Below are 17,726 nucleotides of genomic sequence, written 5' to 3'. Positions count from 1 at the left end.
AGATTAGACACAACCCCAATTCACATTCTTTATGAAATGAGTTTTACCTTTACTATCCGGACCAATAGGTCAAAAGTGAATGACATTTTTATTTTTATTTGTCCTCGCTTATCTTTGATTTTTTTTAGTTATTGTATTAGGTATCATAATCACATTAATTTTTGTTGAACTAAAAAAAAAAAAAAAGCAATAGTACAACTAATTTGAATTTTAGTAAAGCAAGATTTTCAAAATTATGAAAATAAGTTACTTAAACTAAAACGCGTCATTTTTATTGTATTTTATAAAATTTTACTAGCAATGTAAGCGATCATCAATTTCCATCATGTTACCAGATGCATAGTAGACCCTACTTGGGATTTAATAAATCTTACAGGAAATGAGGAAAGCACTTCATTGTTTTTATGATCACTCTCTTTTGGAACACAAGACCAAAAAAATGTTTATAAAACAGCTGAAAATGCTCAATTTGGTCACCGGTCCTGATGTGAGGAAAAGAGTTAGCGTACAAAAGGTTAAAAAAATAGAACACGATATTTGAGAATTAAGAAATACAATGTTGGCATGGCTATTGATTAATTTCTTAGGAGGAATAAGAATAAAAGGGAGAAAAATAGTTGAAAACAAATTATATGGTATAGTTACAAAAGTTATTTTCTGCATTCTATTATATTTTAACGTTTTTTTTTTTTTTTTTTTCATTTTACATAGAAAATATGCACATTTTCTGCAACTTCTGGAACAATGAACAAAATAATCCCGGAGTTCTCAAAGTATACAGATTGAGGAACAAAAAAAGTAATGTATAGGTAAAAAGAAAAATATGACCTGTCCTTGAGAAGAAGCCTACCTTGTTAGTCATCAATTCTTTTTGAATTTCTCGATCATTTTCGGGAACAATTTTGAATTTCAACTAAACGAAAAGAAATTCAAGGGGGAGAATATGGTTTACAATTAAAGTACAGTTGTCCATAAATGAAAGGAAAAGAAAAATGGTGGAGGGCAGAGAGAATCCGTTGTTACTGTACATATATGACGAGGGAGTAAATATCGAGCTTTTTTTTTTCGATTCAAGTAAACATCGAACTTTACCCACGTCATTTAAGAAAAGAAACTTAAAAATATGAAATGAGGTAAAATAAACTATGCCAGGTAATTGTATACTTGAGGGTTGTTCTTGTCCCTCTCCAGATACTCCCTGTCAATAAGGCTTTCGATCCTTTTCTTCAAGTCAGCTGGTTTTATTGGAAATTTGAGCTGTTCACAAAAAAGAACCACTTCCTTAAATCAGTATTAATTCTAACTATCAGATAGAAAACAGTCTGTACATCAGAAGTGATCACTTGGACAAATGGCTACATACGGAAGCATATCATATTTTAGAACATTATCAGTAACACACTTCATCAGAACACAAGTACATCAACATTTTGACATGGAACTACCTGGAATTAACACACTTCATTTGAATAAAAAAAACAAAAGGCGGTAATGAAGTCACCTGTTGGAAGAGTTCAGTAATAAGAATGGTATGACTAAGCAATTTCCTAGTCTTCATTATCCTCACAATAGCAGCATCAACCTGCATTGAACCATGCCAATAAGGAAAAATATGTTATAGATCGTAATCATCACATGTTCAGTACATAGACACTCAAAACACCTAGGTATCTTAGATACCTGGACATACAGGGCAATATTGGTTGTCTATAATAGGATGCCCAACCAAGGCATCTTCCTTTGTTTGCCTCGATTACTGTCGGCAATCTTGGATATTTAACTATCTAAATTATCATTTCTCAATTTTGTGCACATAAATAAAAACCAAACATTATATTTATATCACAATTTATTTCACTGTGAAATTCATGAATTTTAATAATATAATAATTAAAAACCTTCAACAACATTTTTTCTTATTAATATATCAAACAACTCTTCATTCAATTAGTAAAGTTATTTAAGAGTGAGCTTTTCCTTAAACTTACATATCAACAAAACTTGATAATTTTAATGAAAAGTAATAAAAATGCATTTTCTTTAGAAAATTAGGTAATGCTACAGAGATTTAATGTCCATTCTAAATAAGGGCGTGCATATAATTTATTACTCACATATTTTGCGAAATAAACTAATGTGTAAACTTGGTCATTCACAAAAATATTCAGTATGATGCCCAAGCATATTAGTTTCTTATAGATTTAAGGCGCATCATATTCATTGTGCATTAGTGCTCTGAAATCTGAGCTAAGTGGAGGGCTTTTGAGAAAGAAAATTGACCTGATACTGGCGGTCTTGGAAAACTCTTTCAGTGGTGCTTGTGTTCTCCTCTACTGTCTCCTTCAACTGAATTGCATTCACCTGCACTCCATAACACCAAATTAGTTTGAAAAAAAAATCTCATAATTTAGAGGCAGGCTGCTAAACCATGGTAATTGCAATTAAAAGGCAAAAAAAAAGTTGGAGATTCACTTAAGCAGATCCTAAGCTCCTAAGCATTGGGTATGGTACCTTAATACGGTAAAGAGGAGCTGTAAAGCCATCATTAAAAACAAATGAGTCATCATCCTCCACATCTCTACCCTTTGGCAACTATTGCATGTTCAACAAAGGGGTTCAACATTAGGAGATTAAAAATAATATATATATATATATATATAAACTGGTAATTCTGCAAATGGATTAAATGATTACAAACACACCTTTTGCAGGACACGAACTTTTCCACAGGCAAGTGATTGCAAAGTCCTTCTAAGTTCCTTGTCCTCAATACTAGTAGAGTCCTTAATATCTTGAAAGCTTAGTTTCTCAGCATCATTGAATAACATCAGAACAACAGTCTGGAGCACAACCAGACATGCAGAATTAATCACAGAAAAATGTGTGCAACACAAGATAGACTAAGATAAAAAATGAAAATATAAAATAAAAGGGTTTTTAACAGGCCAACCTGAAATAGGGAGACAGCCAGCTCCTTTTTCCCTTTAGGAAACTCTGCCTTTAAGACACAGTGACCTAATGAATTTTGCCACATCAGACGCCTTCCACTGTATTTGCTTAGGTAGAACTCTTTGAAAATATCCTGAAGGAAGAATAATGGAAAAGAAAGGACCATGTTAGGGAAGTCACTCAAAGTATCAAGGTCAACTACAGTTAAAAGAGCATTCATGGTTTGTGCTGAACCTGGTAAACGTTCAATTCATGAGGAAGTCTAACATCCATGGGTGGATATGTTGGCCAGTACCTGCACTTACCAATAATTTCAATTAGATTCACTGGGGGGAAAAAGAAGTGCACAAAAATTAATAATAAGGGAAAACACAGTTTACCCAGTTGTCAAGACATGAACACTCATTTCAATCCCTGATGGGAGTTTTGTCCTAGCCTGGGATGACTGTTTGAACGATTCGTTTATTTCTTTTGATAATTCAATGTCCTGTATCAGAAATTTTTAGCGTAGTTATAAAAAAAATGGATAAAAGCTATATAGTAAATTAGTAATTCTTGAAGTTTGTCAGATCATCATTATTCATGAAGCAGTTGTACAAAACTATAAAACCCAAGCTCAAAATCAAATATATGGAACTTTCTCCAAGAAAGATACCAAATCCTTGTCTATTTCAAAGTTCAAAATACATTTAAATGAGTGATAGGTCATTTGATATGTCTGAGATAAATGCTTAATCGATAGGGAACAACCCACTAAACAATTCATGCATATTGCAATGCTATAGATTTTATACACATAAAAGAGTACAGATTGCGAGAAGTGAAATTTTCTCAACTTCTTTGAAAGGGTGTCAAATGTTGTTTATTTCCCTTTCAAATTAGAATTGCAACAAACTTATTAAGCAACAAAGTTTCAGTTGAATGAAATGAATATTTTCCATTGATATTCACAAGTCTATGTACATGTTTATATACAAGTAAAGCCTTGATCAAAAGGAAAATAATAAATCCTAATTGACCTTATAATTATAATAACTAGGAAAGCTAATGATTAAAATAATCAGGACTAATAATAAGGAAATAATTATAATCAACAATATCATATGAAAAAGGGAATTTATAAATCAAAAAATTCTCACCAGGTTCAAATTCAAAATCAACTTTCAAGCCGGAAATAGAGATAAAAGAAAAGGCTGAGGTCAGTATGATATAAATTGATTGAAAGATGTCTGTACCTTAAACATCCCTTCAAGTTTGTTTGTGAACTGGCTGCCACACTCGGTCTTCAACTGTATGAATGAAAGAAAAACTATGAAAACTTATGTGAGGAGGCATTTAATTGTTTCAGAAGTTAAATGAGAAAGAAGAGCCCTAACCTTGGAGATCATAGATTTCTCTGCATCAATAGAAGCACTTTTTCCTAACAACAGTCTCTTTGCAAGATCTTTCTTATAAAATGCCTCAAACACATCCTTGCCCTTTAACAACAAAACGTCAAGTAATCTTGCCAATATCAGTATGGAAGAGAAAGATCAGAAGAAGTGCATGATAACACCATGGGCATAAATGAAAAGTACAAGGAAATATTGTGTAATTTTAGGTAACTCCACCAATGAAACATCAAGCATACCTGAATGAACCTGAATAAAACCAGGACTTTATCAAGTGTACCCTCCAACTCTTCTTCTGAAGTGCCCTTATTACCTGCACGAAGCTTCTCATCCAAAAATTTGGCAATCAACTCGGCAGGTCGGTTCTGCCAAGGGAAAAAAATAGGACAACAGTCAGTTGATTGTAATTCACATGTAAAATAAATCCCACATAAATGATAGAAAAATAAACACCTCAGCCGAGGACCAAAAGACATCCTAGCTATTTCATAAGCCCTCTGATGAACAAAATATAGTATGATAGATCAACAACTTGCATAGATATTCAATAACAAGAATCGGAATGGTCAAAATGGAACTTTGAAGTTTGAATCACTAGGTATAAGAGAAAAAAGATATGCTGCCAAAATTCATCCAACTTTACGAGTTAGCCAGTGAGGTGAGAAACAAATAGTACATTTGACTTTGCTTAGCATTAGATATAAATTTAATATTTAAGGAGTCGCTACAGTAATAATGATTGCCTATGCCCTAGTGATCTTCCATGGTTATAAAAAGCATTCTGTACATGGATGTTCTGCTTTAAATCATTAGTTCTAGAGTTATGAAAACACTATGCTATGAAATAATACTCCCAAGACTTTTTTTCTGAATTAAATAATGGGAAAACATGTTTTTCTAAATGAGGGTGTTCCTTAACTTCTTATAGCTGTTTCCTAAATAAAGGATAAGCTTGCAAAGACAATGAAGAATTTCCATTGCTGGTCTTCCTGTTAACACCCCACCACCTAGGGCATGAGCATGGGTTCACTTACTTTAGGCTCCCCTACGCCACTTCATCCTTTTTTAATAGGTCCATTCACAAGTCACTCTTCAGTCTCGGTTGTGGGACAGTACACTGATATGTTCTGGATTCATAGACCTAACATGCCTCTTTAACTTAATTGCACTTCATATAATATCCAGTTCAGAAACTGTTGTAAATAGGAATATTGTAGGAGATAAGAATTCTTTAATGTTTATTTTTCCAAGCTGCCCAGACACTTGGTATAACTAGGTTCAATGCTTCATAGGAAGCAGTGTTATCTTAATTTTCTCCAGTAAATTGTTTTGGCATTAATTATCTTTGAAATAATCTTGAATATAAATAAGCCCATTTTGCTGGGTGGAAAAATAACTCAAGCAAATTCAGAAAATATTTGTTTCTGTCAGGAGCCCAAATAAGAAAAAATAGAAGAAAGAGAAGTTGCATTTCTTAATAGAAAAGAACACAAAATAGGAGAGAAAACATTCCTCCAAGGGTTTCCCTTTCACAAAGAGCTAAAGCTCAATTTACAAATGAAAAAATATGAATCCATTCCCTCCCATACAGTCCTCCTATTTATAACAAACAAATATTCTAAATCTAACCAAATCTCCCTTCATTGCAGTCCTAACAATACCACCTGCCTTATAAATCAACCTTGTCCACAAGGTTGAACTCAATGAACAGGTTTCTGATGGCTGAGGCATCTTCCCATGTCCCTTCTTCCGGAGGTTTGTTCTGCCACTGCATTAATATCTGTAGCGTTTGGGTTCCATACTTCGTAGCAATGTGGCGGTCTAGGACAATCTCAGGTTGATAACTAGTTGAATTGCCATGAAGGTCTGCAGGTATCTCTGATTTTAACTACATGATCCCCTGGTGTACAAAGGTAATGCTTAAGGTACTCCAGTTCACCTTCACTTCCCCTAAGATAGCCCAATCAAGCTACCCCCAAAATCACATCAATACCTCCCAACTTAGATAAGAAAAATTGCTCTTTCAGCCCATAATCTCCCAAGTATACCTCCAAGTCCTTGCAGCACCCGAGTTGGTTTACATGGCCATCTCCCAAACCCACTTAATATGGTTTGGTTGCTTCCACATCATCCCAACCTCTGCACCAATCTGGTTGAAATGAAGTTGTAGGTGGCCTCACTGTCAATCAAAATTATAATACTCTCCCCCTGAACCACTCCTTGGAGTTTCATGGTTTGTGGCAGAGGATTAGCAAAACATATGGACAGATCCATCTATTGACAGGATACCTCAGGTCCCCCATCTTCTCCTCTGTCATCAATGTGCATCTCCTGTTCAATCTGCATGAAGTCCCCTGCCTCATCAATTTGTTCACCCTTTGCCAAGATTACTGTTCTCAAATTCTTTTAGGGGCTACAAAGTCTAGGACCAAACACCAAAATGACCAAATTACATTCCTTCCCCTTTCCCTCCACTCTTCTCTTGTGTACTTGGGATAGGGAAGATTTCTACTGCCTCTGTTTGTTGAACCAGAATTACTATTTTCCCCTGGTTTTGCCACTGAAATAATAGTATTGTTCCCTCCCCCACTCTGTCCAAGACGACTAGCATCTTCTAAATCTTGCATGCTATTGAAGCATGTTAATGCGCGAAACAATTCCTCCCCCTTGATACCGAAAACCTAGATTGGAATTATGGCTTGAAGGCCCTCCAAGAACTTGTATATCCTTCATAGTTTCCTCTGCATTGCATATTTTGGGTCATGTAGGTGAACCTAATTGCGAATTTTTGTCATAAACCTGCAGAGAAATAACCTATTAATTGATCTTCTGGTGTTGTAGTTGCTTGAGCCACCAAGAGTTTGAATTCTCGGTTAAAATCTTCTAGACTACCATTCTGTCTTATCGCTGCCAGCCTCTCATAAACTGTGCCTTGCCCACTACCTCCAAATCTCCTTAACAAGATTGTTACAAATTCCTCCCAATAAGGGTTCTTGGACTTGACACCAAAATTTGAACCAATGAACCGCGTTTCCTTCCATACTTATGAAGGTTTGATGCTCTGCACTTCAAAGAATTCCTTTGCCCTTGCTATCCACCCCAGTGGGTTACAGGTTACTCCCCTCAAAAGTGGTAATTCTACCTTTTTCACAATGGAAGAGGTGGCTCCTAACTATCCCCATCAACTTCGGTTTTCTCCTCCTCCTTGTTGACTGAGTTTTCCCCTGTCAGACTTTCAAATATACAGCTGGAATTTTCTGGCAACCAACATATTTCATGACCAATTTTTGGCAACTTAAGGCAACTGTCAGGATTTTCTGCCAATTTTCCTATCATTGTCAGAACTTTCTAACAACTTTCCTGGCCACTATTTTGTATCTTTTTTAGCAACCACTAACCTATTGTTCACTATGGAAGAGGAGCTTGTATTTGTACTTAGTGCATTGAAGGTATGCTTCCACTTTCATTTAGATTTAATGTCTAAAAACCACTTCCATTCCATTAGGTTCTTGACTCTCGAGCCACAAACCATATGAACCCATCATCCAAATACGTCTCACCTATTCTACATGTTCCAGCATAAGAAAACATTTGAATTAAAAGGATTTTACTCTTAATAAAAATAGAAACCACAAATGGCACTCCTGTAACTATAGTTGATATTGGAAACTATAGTTGGTCTTCTCTTTCAAGAACACTGTAGAAGTTTGCACTTATTTGATGCAAGTTTCCGTCTCAGATTTTGCTCTTCTTGCTTCAAGGTAGTCATTAGTCAATCATTCAAAGACATGCCTACTACCATTGCTATCTTTGAATATTTTGATCAAAGCTGTGGAAAATGACTCCCAAATTTGAATTTGGGTTTTCTTGGCACCAACAATAGAACCAAGGCATTGCCACACCCTCCATGCTCGTGAATGTCCACTACAATGTATCAGATGAAGGGACTGAAGGGATTTCTAGAAACTTAAAGAATTCCTCAGCCCTTGCAATCCACCCAAATGGGTCTGCACCAACAAAGGCTGACAGGTCCACCTTCTTAGCTCAATTGTGCACTCCTTCCATCTCTAGAAACACCAGCTCTCCCTCGAGATCCAGCAGGTCAGACCAATTTGTGGTGAACCCAAATTAGAAAAATAGAAGAAAGAAAAGAAATATTGTATTTCTTGATTGAAAAGGAACAAAGAGTAGGAGAGAAATATCTCCTCTAAGTCCAAGGGTTTCCCCTTCACAAAGGTATTCTCCTTTCACAAGGAGCTAATGCTCAATTTACAAATGACAACTTCTCTCCATCCATCCTACTATCCTTCCCTATTTATATCTAATAAACTCCTCTAACTAACTAATATTCTAACTTTCTTAACTAACTCCCCCTTTTCCATAGTCCTAACATATACTTGGGTAGAGGATAAAATTGTTGGCCTTCCTTCTAAAATTACTACCTTACAAATTCTGTTGTTGAGGTCAGTGTAAAGCTACAACCTTGAAAATTGGAACAAGAACTAATATGATAATTTAGCTTTGAATAATTAAAAAAACAAAAAGTAAATTTAACAATCTTTTACTGCCATTATGTTTTCACAATTAGGATTGCTGGTCACTACACAAAAATACATAATCATATAGCAAATAAGAATTTTTATTTGAGTCAATATTAGGTTGAGATATTTCCAGAAGATTGCTTGGAGCTTTCTATCTTGAGATATTATTAATTTTGGATTTTTGGTATGGAAACTAACCAACAAAAAATGGGAAGTACCTGACGAAGATTGATAAGATGCTCAAATGAATCTTTAATGGTGTTACAGAATGCTTCATTCTTGAAAAAGCTTTCTTCCCATGTTGTGTCAAGAGAAGCCTTAAATTCCAGAAGGGCTGAAACCATATCTTTATCTTTCTCCTCATCCAAGACAATGCCCTGACCAGTTCTCCTGATGTATGAACTAATGGCCTGCCTCAGTGACTCAAGGGCATTGACCCTTGAAAAGAGCGAGTACATTCTCTGAAGGTCTTCAATACGATTCCCATCCATAAGCATAGCAAAGCCCTATTATAATACAAGAAATAAAATTAAGCAATTGGGAAGATCAAGAAAAGAAACTACCAGATCAAAATCCAGAAGTTGATGATGATTGGAACCTTATCAAGAATGGCAGGTATATGACGTTCAAGAAGTTGCTTTTCTGCCGTTGCTATCAATGGCTTCCTAGTACTTGCATCCAAGTAGATCAAACATCTGTCATGTTCTTCTTGCAATCTTGTCTGCAAAAATGAGTAGCCAAAAACATCCCTACAGTAAGTACACAATGTAGGCAAGGATAGGATTGATTGACAAAGAAAGATAACTCTTGTCAGATAATGACATAATCCATTTATTAAAGAATTGCCAAAATAACTAAAGCCTGTTAGATAATACAATGGTTTAAGGAAAAGAAAACACCTCCACATGCTTCAAGTAATCTGGAACATCTGATTGCTGCATGTATTTCACACCTTCAGCAGCATAAAATTCAGATGTGCATTCTAGGAATGGCTTCTCAAAGCTTTCTGCATAAATTCCTAGAGCAGTAAACATCTTCAAAAGATGGTTTAGAAGAGTTCTATCCACTGCTTCACCTTTTCTGAAAAGCAATACATAAAAGTGAAACATGTAAGGTACAGAACAGATGAGTCAGCAAGCTAATTTTCCTATAATGAGAAAGAAACTATAATTGCAATAAGAAAATGAAGCCTTATATTTTATGCAATGGATGTAAAAAAGATGTTAAAAATAACCCAACCGTTGGCATATTCCACATTCAAAAGTTGCAATACATTTAAAAAAAGAAATAAATAGTAGATGACATTCCAACATATGCTGATCAGATGCCCAGTTGAAGTGATTACATAGTTCAGTACAAAACTGTTGGTCGGCAATAAATGTTTAATGTGATAAACCAATATAAACTCATCCGTAACAATAGAATCCCATTCTAGCCCGTCTAGATCTCTTCAATCCTACTCTTTCATGTGCAAGTGATTATCCCTCACTGTTGGGAATAAAAAGCATAAAGTGAGGCCGTCCTAGGTCATTTTGCTATCCTAAAATTTAAACAGCCACTCCCCTGAAACTAAATGCAGATTAGAATAGCCAGTCTCACAAGCAAAACATGCCTGATTAATATTCTTCCTCATTAATCAACTGGAAAAATCTGAGAATCATATGATGCAATCTTAGTTCAACATCTCTTACAGTTTTAAATAAAAAGATAGAGAAATATAAAGGAAGATATATGTTTTGAATCCTGAAAATGAAAAGAAATCATATTAGTAAATTTTAATTTGGAGAATGATATTTTCGTGATCAACAATATAATTATTGGCAAGCATATTCAGTGTGCATACATTTCATTAAATACAAGAAAATTTTCAAAAAGGAATGGAGGCACAAACATAAAAACCTAAAATGAAATCAAAGTGTAAAGCCAACAAACCCCCAATTCCAACCCACCCATGTATACATGGATGGAAGTGCAGAACATTTCAACAAAAAACTGCAGGTGTATAAAGGATTGCCAGTCATTTACAAAACTGAGATTGCAATCAATGGATTTACCTTTCACTTTCAATCATTCGAAGAAGACCAGTGACAGTTTTGTGTTCAACTTCTGGAGACAATGAAAGATGTTTGCGGAAAAGTTGTAAACCCATGTCCCACAATGACCGTACATTTGCTGTTTGCTTCACATATGTCCTATCCAGATACAAGGCTATACCACGAATCATCAACATTTGGTCACAAAGATCCTGCCAACATCTCTCAACTAGAGACAGAAAAACAACCAAATCTGGGCTTTGGCCAACCAAAGACTGAAGTGCCGCAGATATATGCGCTTCACACTCCTTTTCAATCCGTTGATAAAGATTTCCACCCATTTTATAAAGGCAGAGATCATTCACAGCCTACGGAGATTATAAGTTCACAATGAAATGCTAATAAGCTAGTGCAAGATAAATATTCACAGGGCTGAATCAACCTCGATAGCAAAATAATTAGAGAATTTCCATGATTACCTGATAAAGCTTCTCCAAGTCACAAGAGTTTGGTTGCTTCAAAAATATAGCACAAATGGCAGACTTTAGTTTTGCCCATGTATCCTCCTCAAAATTTGTGGGCAATGTTGGTTTAGCTACAAAAAAAAGACAGAATAGTATGAAAATGAAATTTAGAAGTCATCATATTCATAGGCTAAAAATTAGATCTTGTTTGTCATATACTGTCATGTCAGTGGATTTTCAACAAAAAGAAATGAAGCTTGCAATATATGCTATATAGGGAAACTCCTGGTACAGCCATGTTTAACAGGCACATTCAACATGATCATAAGACAGACACGAGGCAATTTAAGTTTCAGAACAGAATCTAGAAAGGGAGGTGATCAAAAGATATCTCAACATTAACTAACATCATATAAGAGCATAACTGTAAGTCTGTAACCAATAACCAACCTTCAATCATTATTTTTGAGACGCTAACATGCAATCACACCAACAACCAACAGACTCAAAACCACATGGACAACATATCAGAAAACAACAAACAACGGATATCAACATCTAATAGCTCAAACCAGATTTACTATCACCATTTCTCACAACAGAGCTTTCCACAACCACACAAGACTCACTCAGCAGCATCTACAAAATAGAATTCGCCAGGGAAAATACAAAGCACACACAAAATCTATAAAAGCTCTCGAATTTACAAAACCTCTCTCATCTAGCTTCTTCTTAAGCTAAAGTGCACAAGCTGATTCGAGCTTCCAGGAGAAGCTCAGTTCATTTTAGCTTCTCATTATCTTCTCCTGTAAGTGTTATATATTGAGAGGTTCATCCAAAAATGCCCTAATCTAACAATAAGAACTGCTTCCAGCTCAGCTAGGGGTTTCATTTCCAAACTCAAACTAACTAGCTATCACCAAACAAGTAACTAATCTCCAGCACTCTAGACTCCAGAGATTGTAATAACAAGGCGGAACAAAGAAAAAGGAAGCTAAACAGATGCAGAAAATGAAATTAACGCGAAGCAGTTGGAGGAGAAATTAGAGATCAATAAGGGGAATTAAAGTGGTAAAACCTAGGATAAATAGCAAAAATAAAGCAAAGAAGAATTGAAGGAGAGGGAAAGAGGGGTTATCGGGGTGAATCAGAAAAACCCTATCGGACCTTTGTGGAGCTTGATGAGGAGCTTCTTGGCGGGTTGGGGAGGGGTGGCTTTCTTGCGGGAGAGATTGGCGGCGCGGGCATTGGGGAGATCTTCGTCGAGAGGCATGGAGGAAGGGTCCAAAACGGCGTCGTCGGAAGGGGGGCGGAGGAGGGACTTAGCCTTTTTCATAGGGGGTGGTGGCGAGGGGGAGGAACCAGCGGTGCCCGACCGTTTGGTGGGGAGAGACATCAAATGGAAGAGAGAGAGCGAGAGTGATCAACACACCATTGTGTTTATGTGTATTTTCTTCTTCTTTTTTTTTCTTTTTTTTTTGTGTTGTCACCCAAACTAAGAGGAAAGGAAAGGAAACCCAAGCTAAAGCTTCGCTTGCGGCTTGAGATGGCATAGGATTAGGATACACACACCACTCTCTCTCTTTTTAATTGGATGATAGTTTAATTCTTTTTTTTTTTTATTCTCTTTGTTTGGATTAAAATTTTGAGAAAAATACTAAAATAATATTTTTTTAATAAATTACCTGTAATTTTTTTAATTGAAAGGAGTTAATTTTAAAATTTTTATAAAATCATTGCTTTCCTTCTCGTAGATTTTAAAAAAATATTACATCTAAAACAAATTATACATCTTTTTGTGTATCTATCTCTCTAAGTTATTGATAAATGATATGATGAAAAGAAATAGACAAAAAAAATATATGATGTTGTATTATTGTAAGAATTTTTTTCCATAAGAATGATAAATTCAATATCTCAAAATTATGATTAAAAACTAATTTACATTTGTGATTTTGGTTGGCTAATAAAGATGAAAATAGGTCTAATCTTAAACAAAAGATTTGTAGTTTAGCCGGTCTAAAGTTTGTTTGGCATGACCTATTTAATAAAAGAGTTGTGTTTAGACTTTTTTTTAAAATTATTTATTTAAAAATATTAAGCTTATGCTTATAAAAAAAAGTCTATTAAGCAATTAAGTATGATAAACTAACCTAATTATCTATAGGATATATAATAATCCATCATGGTTCTTACACTAATCACACAACTACTAGCGATGGATAACAACTAAGAACTTAAAAGTACAAGTTTATTAATATTTGGGCAAGTACCATATACCATACATTCGAAATGGAACAACTATATAAACATGTGTCATATAAATAAAATAATCCAATAAAAGCAAATTATATAGCATAAGTTGTCAATTAAACAATTTATACTATCTACACAATGACTACTCAAGGGATAGCCTCAGAACATCAACTCCAACACTACTAGATGGCCTCCATTGCCTCTCTCCATTAGCCTATCCATACTTTGTTCATATACCACGTATGATCATCGTAGTTCAAATCATATGAAAATATGCAATGGGAAGCTATAATTTAAGGAAAAACATGTATACAACATAGAATATGAACATCATAGTATAGACAACACGTGTATCACCATATCTCTAAATCATATTTCTACCTTCACATCCAACATCTATCAACATGCATCACTGCAACACAACCATCTTTATCAATATGGACTTCTATACGTCAATAACTCAGGTTTTCAACAAAACAAAACATATGTATCACAACACTCAACACGATATATACAACACAGAAAATTCAACTCAGTTTATACAACATAACAATCACATGCATCATCACACACTTCAACTATGAGACCTCCTACAATATAAGGTGAGTAATTTAAATGATTTGACCCTACTGAACCAATAACATAAGAGACTTTTTTCAATCCAGCTAAGTCAATAGTCAATTTTTGGATAACAATCCACAACACAACAAATTGGTTTCTCAAATGTCACCATTTAAACTACGAGTCTAATACTATTGTTTGGATAAAAAATATAACACCCCAGTTTTTATTTCACTTTTTATTTATTTATTTTAATTGAGGGTATTTTGGTAATTTTATAAAAGTGATAGGGGTGATTCAGTAGCTTGGAATGGACTGTTCCGGAATTGGAACGAGTCGTTCCAAACTATCAAAAGGTATGTGATTTAGTAGCTTGGAACGGGCTGTTCCGGAATTGGAACGGGCCGTTCCAAACTACCATATTGTATGTGAGTTAATAGCCCAGAACGGGTCGTTCTCAATATGGAACGGGTCGTTCCGTGTAACGACCTGGCTGGTCACTACACACTACACCGTACACCTGGAACCGGACAGAAAAGAACAAGTGTATACATATAGTGTCTAGAATATACATATATACATGTCCAAGTCTGACTAGATTCAAAATGTACAACAATACATCCAGAGCTGCTACACCAAGTAGCTAAAACACCAAAACATCCATAAGAAATAAGCTCTATCTGTCAGTTACTGACCTGCCACAAGCCACCAACCTATCCCTGCTCTGCTCCCATACATAGTATGATCATCGCAGTCCAAACCACATGGAAACAACAAGGGTAAGCTAGTGAAAAGAAACAACATACATATATATAAATTTAAGAATAGTAAACAGCTACAACTATTAGAACATCAATTAGCTTAACAACATCAGTTATATATATATATATATATATATACATAACAACACACATCTCACATCATTCAATAATAACAACAGTACACATCGATAGATAGTAGTAAACACACAATGCGTCGTCACGCATATCAGCTCGGAGATCTCCTACAACAGCTTAGCCTTACGGCCTACAACAGCTCCTATCAGCACGGAGCACAGCATCGACTTAGCGGCTATAACAGCATCACAATAGTGGCTAACAGCACCGACATAGCGGCTATAACAGCACCACAATAGTGGCTAACAGCACCGACATAGCGGCTATAACAGCACCACTATAGTGGCTAACACAGCATACAGCTCAACAACTAACAGCACAACAAAACAGCTCACAGCACAGCACAACACAGCAAAATTAGCATACAGCACAGCTAAGTAGTATTCAACACAACTTACTACTCACAACTCGGCTCATCATTCTAGAGCACAGCCATATTATAAATCAGCATTTAAAATCATCAATAACAGCCCAGCTCAGCACAGCGATATACATCTATTACAGCTTAACATCATATTTCAGCATTTACATCTAGTCAGCACAACATATTTATCAATTACATCTCAGCTCGGCAATTACAGCATAATTCAACAACTATCAGCATATATTAATTCAGCTCGACTCAAACAATAAAGTTTAGCATTAGCATCACATAGCACAACTCAGCGTCTTACAGGACATCTAAGCATCTTACAGCAACATACACCTAACACAGCTCAACATCATCAAACAGCAATTTCAGCTAGTCATCACATCATATTCATCGATTTCGGCTTATTTCAGCATGAAACAATATTATCAACAAATTCAGCATATAACTTCACATCCTTATACGCGCCCGGCGCGCTCATGGTCGCGCCTGGCGTGGCACAACCAGAGGGCTTCAGGGGCCAGCGCGCCCGGCGCAAGCGTGCCTGCGCCCAGCGAGACTCATCCAGAGAGTCCAAAGCTCTCTCGCGCCTGGCGCAATACCCAATTGCGCCCAGCGCAGGCCAGGCAGAGACTCCCTTGGTCTCGCGCCCAGCGTAAACCAAAATTTCGCCCAGCGCCCTCGAGGCAGAGACTCCCAAGGAGTCTCACGCCCAGCGCGACAAAGGTCGCGCTCAGCGCAGTACATCAATATCATCATTCAGCTCAATTACATTCATCATTAACAGCTTAAAACAACATGATCAACAACTTCACAATGCACAACATGTTCAACACATAATACGACCCAACCATCTTGTTTACAACCCATCTATCTTGTCAACTTACTCACCCAAACAACACCAATACACCTAAGCACCTAAAACAACTTTAAACTTAACCAAATCACTAAATGTGAAATGGCAACCATCACAGCAAATAGCGCATCAGGAGTTATACTACTCCTACCATGCTCATCCTTATCTCATATGAAAGATAATCAAGTTTCCTACAACTCTCATTAAGACACCAAGTCCAAATTCCTTCATCTACCTTGTTAAAAATGATGAAAACCGCAACAGCTATAACCAAAGCTGACAGCTCGACCCCTCTTCACTAAAACAACCACAACTGGAGTTCTAAAACTCCTTTTTGGGTGATTCCAGCGCCATTGGAAAGCTAACATCCAAGGCTACAACTTTCATGAAGACTATGAAGTCAATTTCGGAACTTCAAATTCGCGCTCAGCGCGTTCAAGTTCGCGTTCAGCGCGTCTCAACCAGAGACATACAGAGGTCTATTGCGCCCAGCGCGGTTCTCCCCGCGCTCAGCGCGATTCACCCAGTGAGTCCCCATTTCAAGTCGCGCTCAGCGCGAAGAACTGCGCTCAGCGCGAATTCAAACAGCAACTCTCCCCAGTTCGAAAATTTCACCCAAAAACCTGCAAAATCAACTTCCCAGGCACATGCAATCGGTCCAAAGCATCACATTTCCATCCTAGAACCCAAAAATACTACCTTTTTCAACATGCAACAACAAATCACGGATTTCCCCAAATTTTCTCAAAAACCCCGAAACCCCCAAAAACAGGTTCTCATTCAACACAGCCACGAATCAACCATCCATAAGCATCTAATGAGTTTCTAGAACTCATCCACAGCCAAAAACAGCGACAAAAGAAAGAAAATTACTAGCTTCCCTTACCTCGGTGCGAGAATCCGAGCTTCCGGCAAGGGAAACGGAGAAGAGAAGTGGAGAAGGGCTTGAACGGGGGAAGAGAAGGAGAGAAACGCCCACACCTCAGCAAGTTCAACCTCTAAGAATCAACACCTTGAGACAGCAAGAAGTAAAGGAAATCAATGGATGAGGCAAGGAGAAGTAAGGAGAAAGTAATGTGAAGTGAGGGAGAAGAGAGTGGAAGAGAGAAAAGGACAGCGGGTCTCACATTCCGGACTATTAAATATGCCATTAACCCTAAATGGGAACGGGCTTGGAACGGGGCGTTCCCAAAAGTATGGTCGTTGGGTGTAATTAATGCACACCAGAATGGGCCGTTCTGGTTTTGGAACGGGCCGTTCTGGATGTGATTTTTAGCCATGGTTTAAGGGTCCGGAACGGGCCGTTCCGGATTTGGAACGAGCCGTTCCGGCGCAGAATGCCTATATATAGAGCTGTTTGCCACTCCCAAAAAGCACACCTCTCATTTCTGATTTCTTTTCTTATGCTC

At 36.7% G+C, this 17,726-nt stretch overlaps 1 protein-coding gene across 1 annotated transcript; it reads right to left on the bottom strand.

Moving 5' to 3' along the window:
* Positions 1-834: 834 nt before the first annotated feature.
* CUL4 (cullin4) lies at positions 835-12,930 on the bottom strand. The gene is made up of 17 exons (XM_020379980.3): positions 12,546-12,930; positions 11,394-11,509; positions 10,936-11,282; positions 9,781-9,961; positions 9,480-9,602; positions 9,100-9,387; positions 4,580-4,705; positions 4,326-4,427; positions 4,185-4,238; positions 3,330-3,436; positions 3,184-3,244; positions 2,951-3,082; positions 2,703-2,840; positions 2,512-2,592; positions 2,281-2,361; positions 1,502-1,582; positions 835-1,257 (listed from the first exon to the last, which is right to left on the bottom strand). The coding sequence occupies exons 1-17, from the start codon at positions 12,772-12,774 to the stop codon at positions 1,144-1,146; spliced, it is 2,361 nt and encodes a 786-aa protein (XP_020235569.1). The 5' UTR covers positions 12,775-12,930; the 3' UTR covers positions 835-1,143.
* Between the last annotated feature and the right edge of the window lie 4,796 nt (positions 12,931-17,726).

Source organism: Cajanus cajan, chromosome 1, assembly GCF_000230855.2.
Source record: "Cajanus cajan strain Asha chromosome 1, NIPB_CcT2T_4, whole genome shotgun sequence".
In the NCBI taxonomy this organism is placed as follows: Eukaryota; Viridiplantae; Streptophyta; class Magnoliopsida; order Fabales; family Fabaceae; genus Cajanus; species Cajanus cajan.
Note: the sequence above shows the minus strand (reverse complement) of the source record. Positions and strands in the feature narration are given on the sequence as shown.

Bases quoted from the DNA above. Each gene is read 5' to 3' on its own strand.
- CUL4 (XM_020379980.3), bottom strand. From the start codon at position 12,774: ATGTCTCTCCCCACCAAACGGTCGGGCACCGCTGGTTCCTCCCCCTCG. The intron at 4,239-4,325 runs GTTAGGGCTCTT...TCATTCATACAG, and splicing joins AGAAATCTATGATCTCCAAG to TTGAAGACCGAGTGTGGCAG. The intron at 3,245-3,329 runs GTAAACTGTGTT...TGGTAAGTGCAG, and splicing joins GTTCATGTCTTGACAACTGG to GTACTGGCCAACATATCCAC.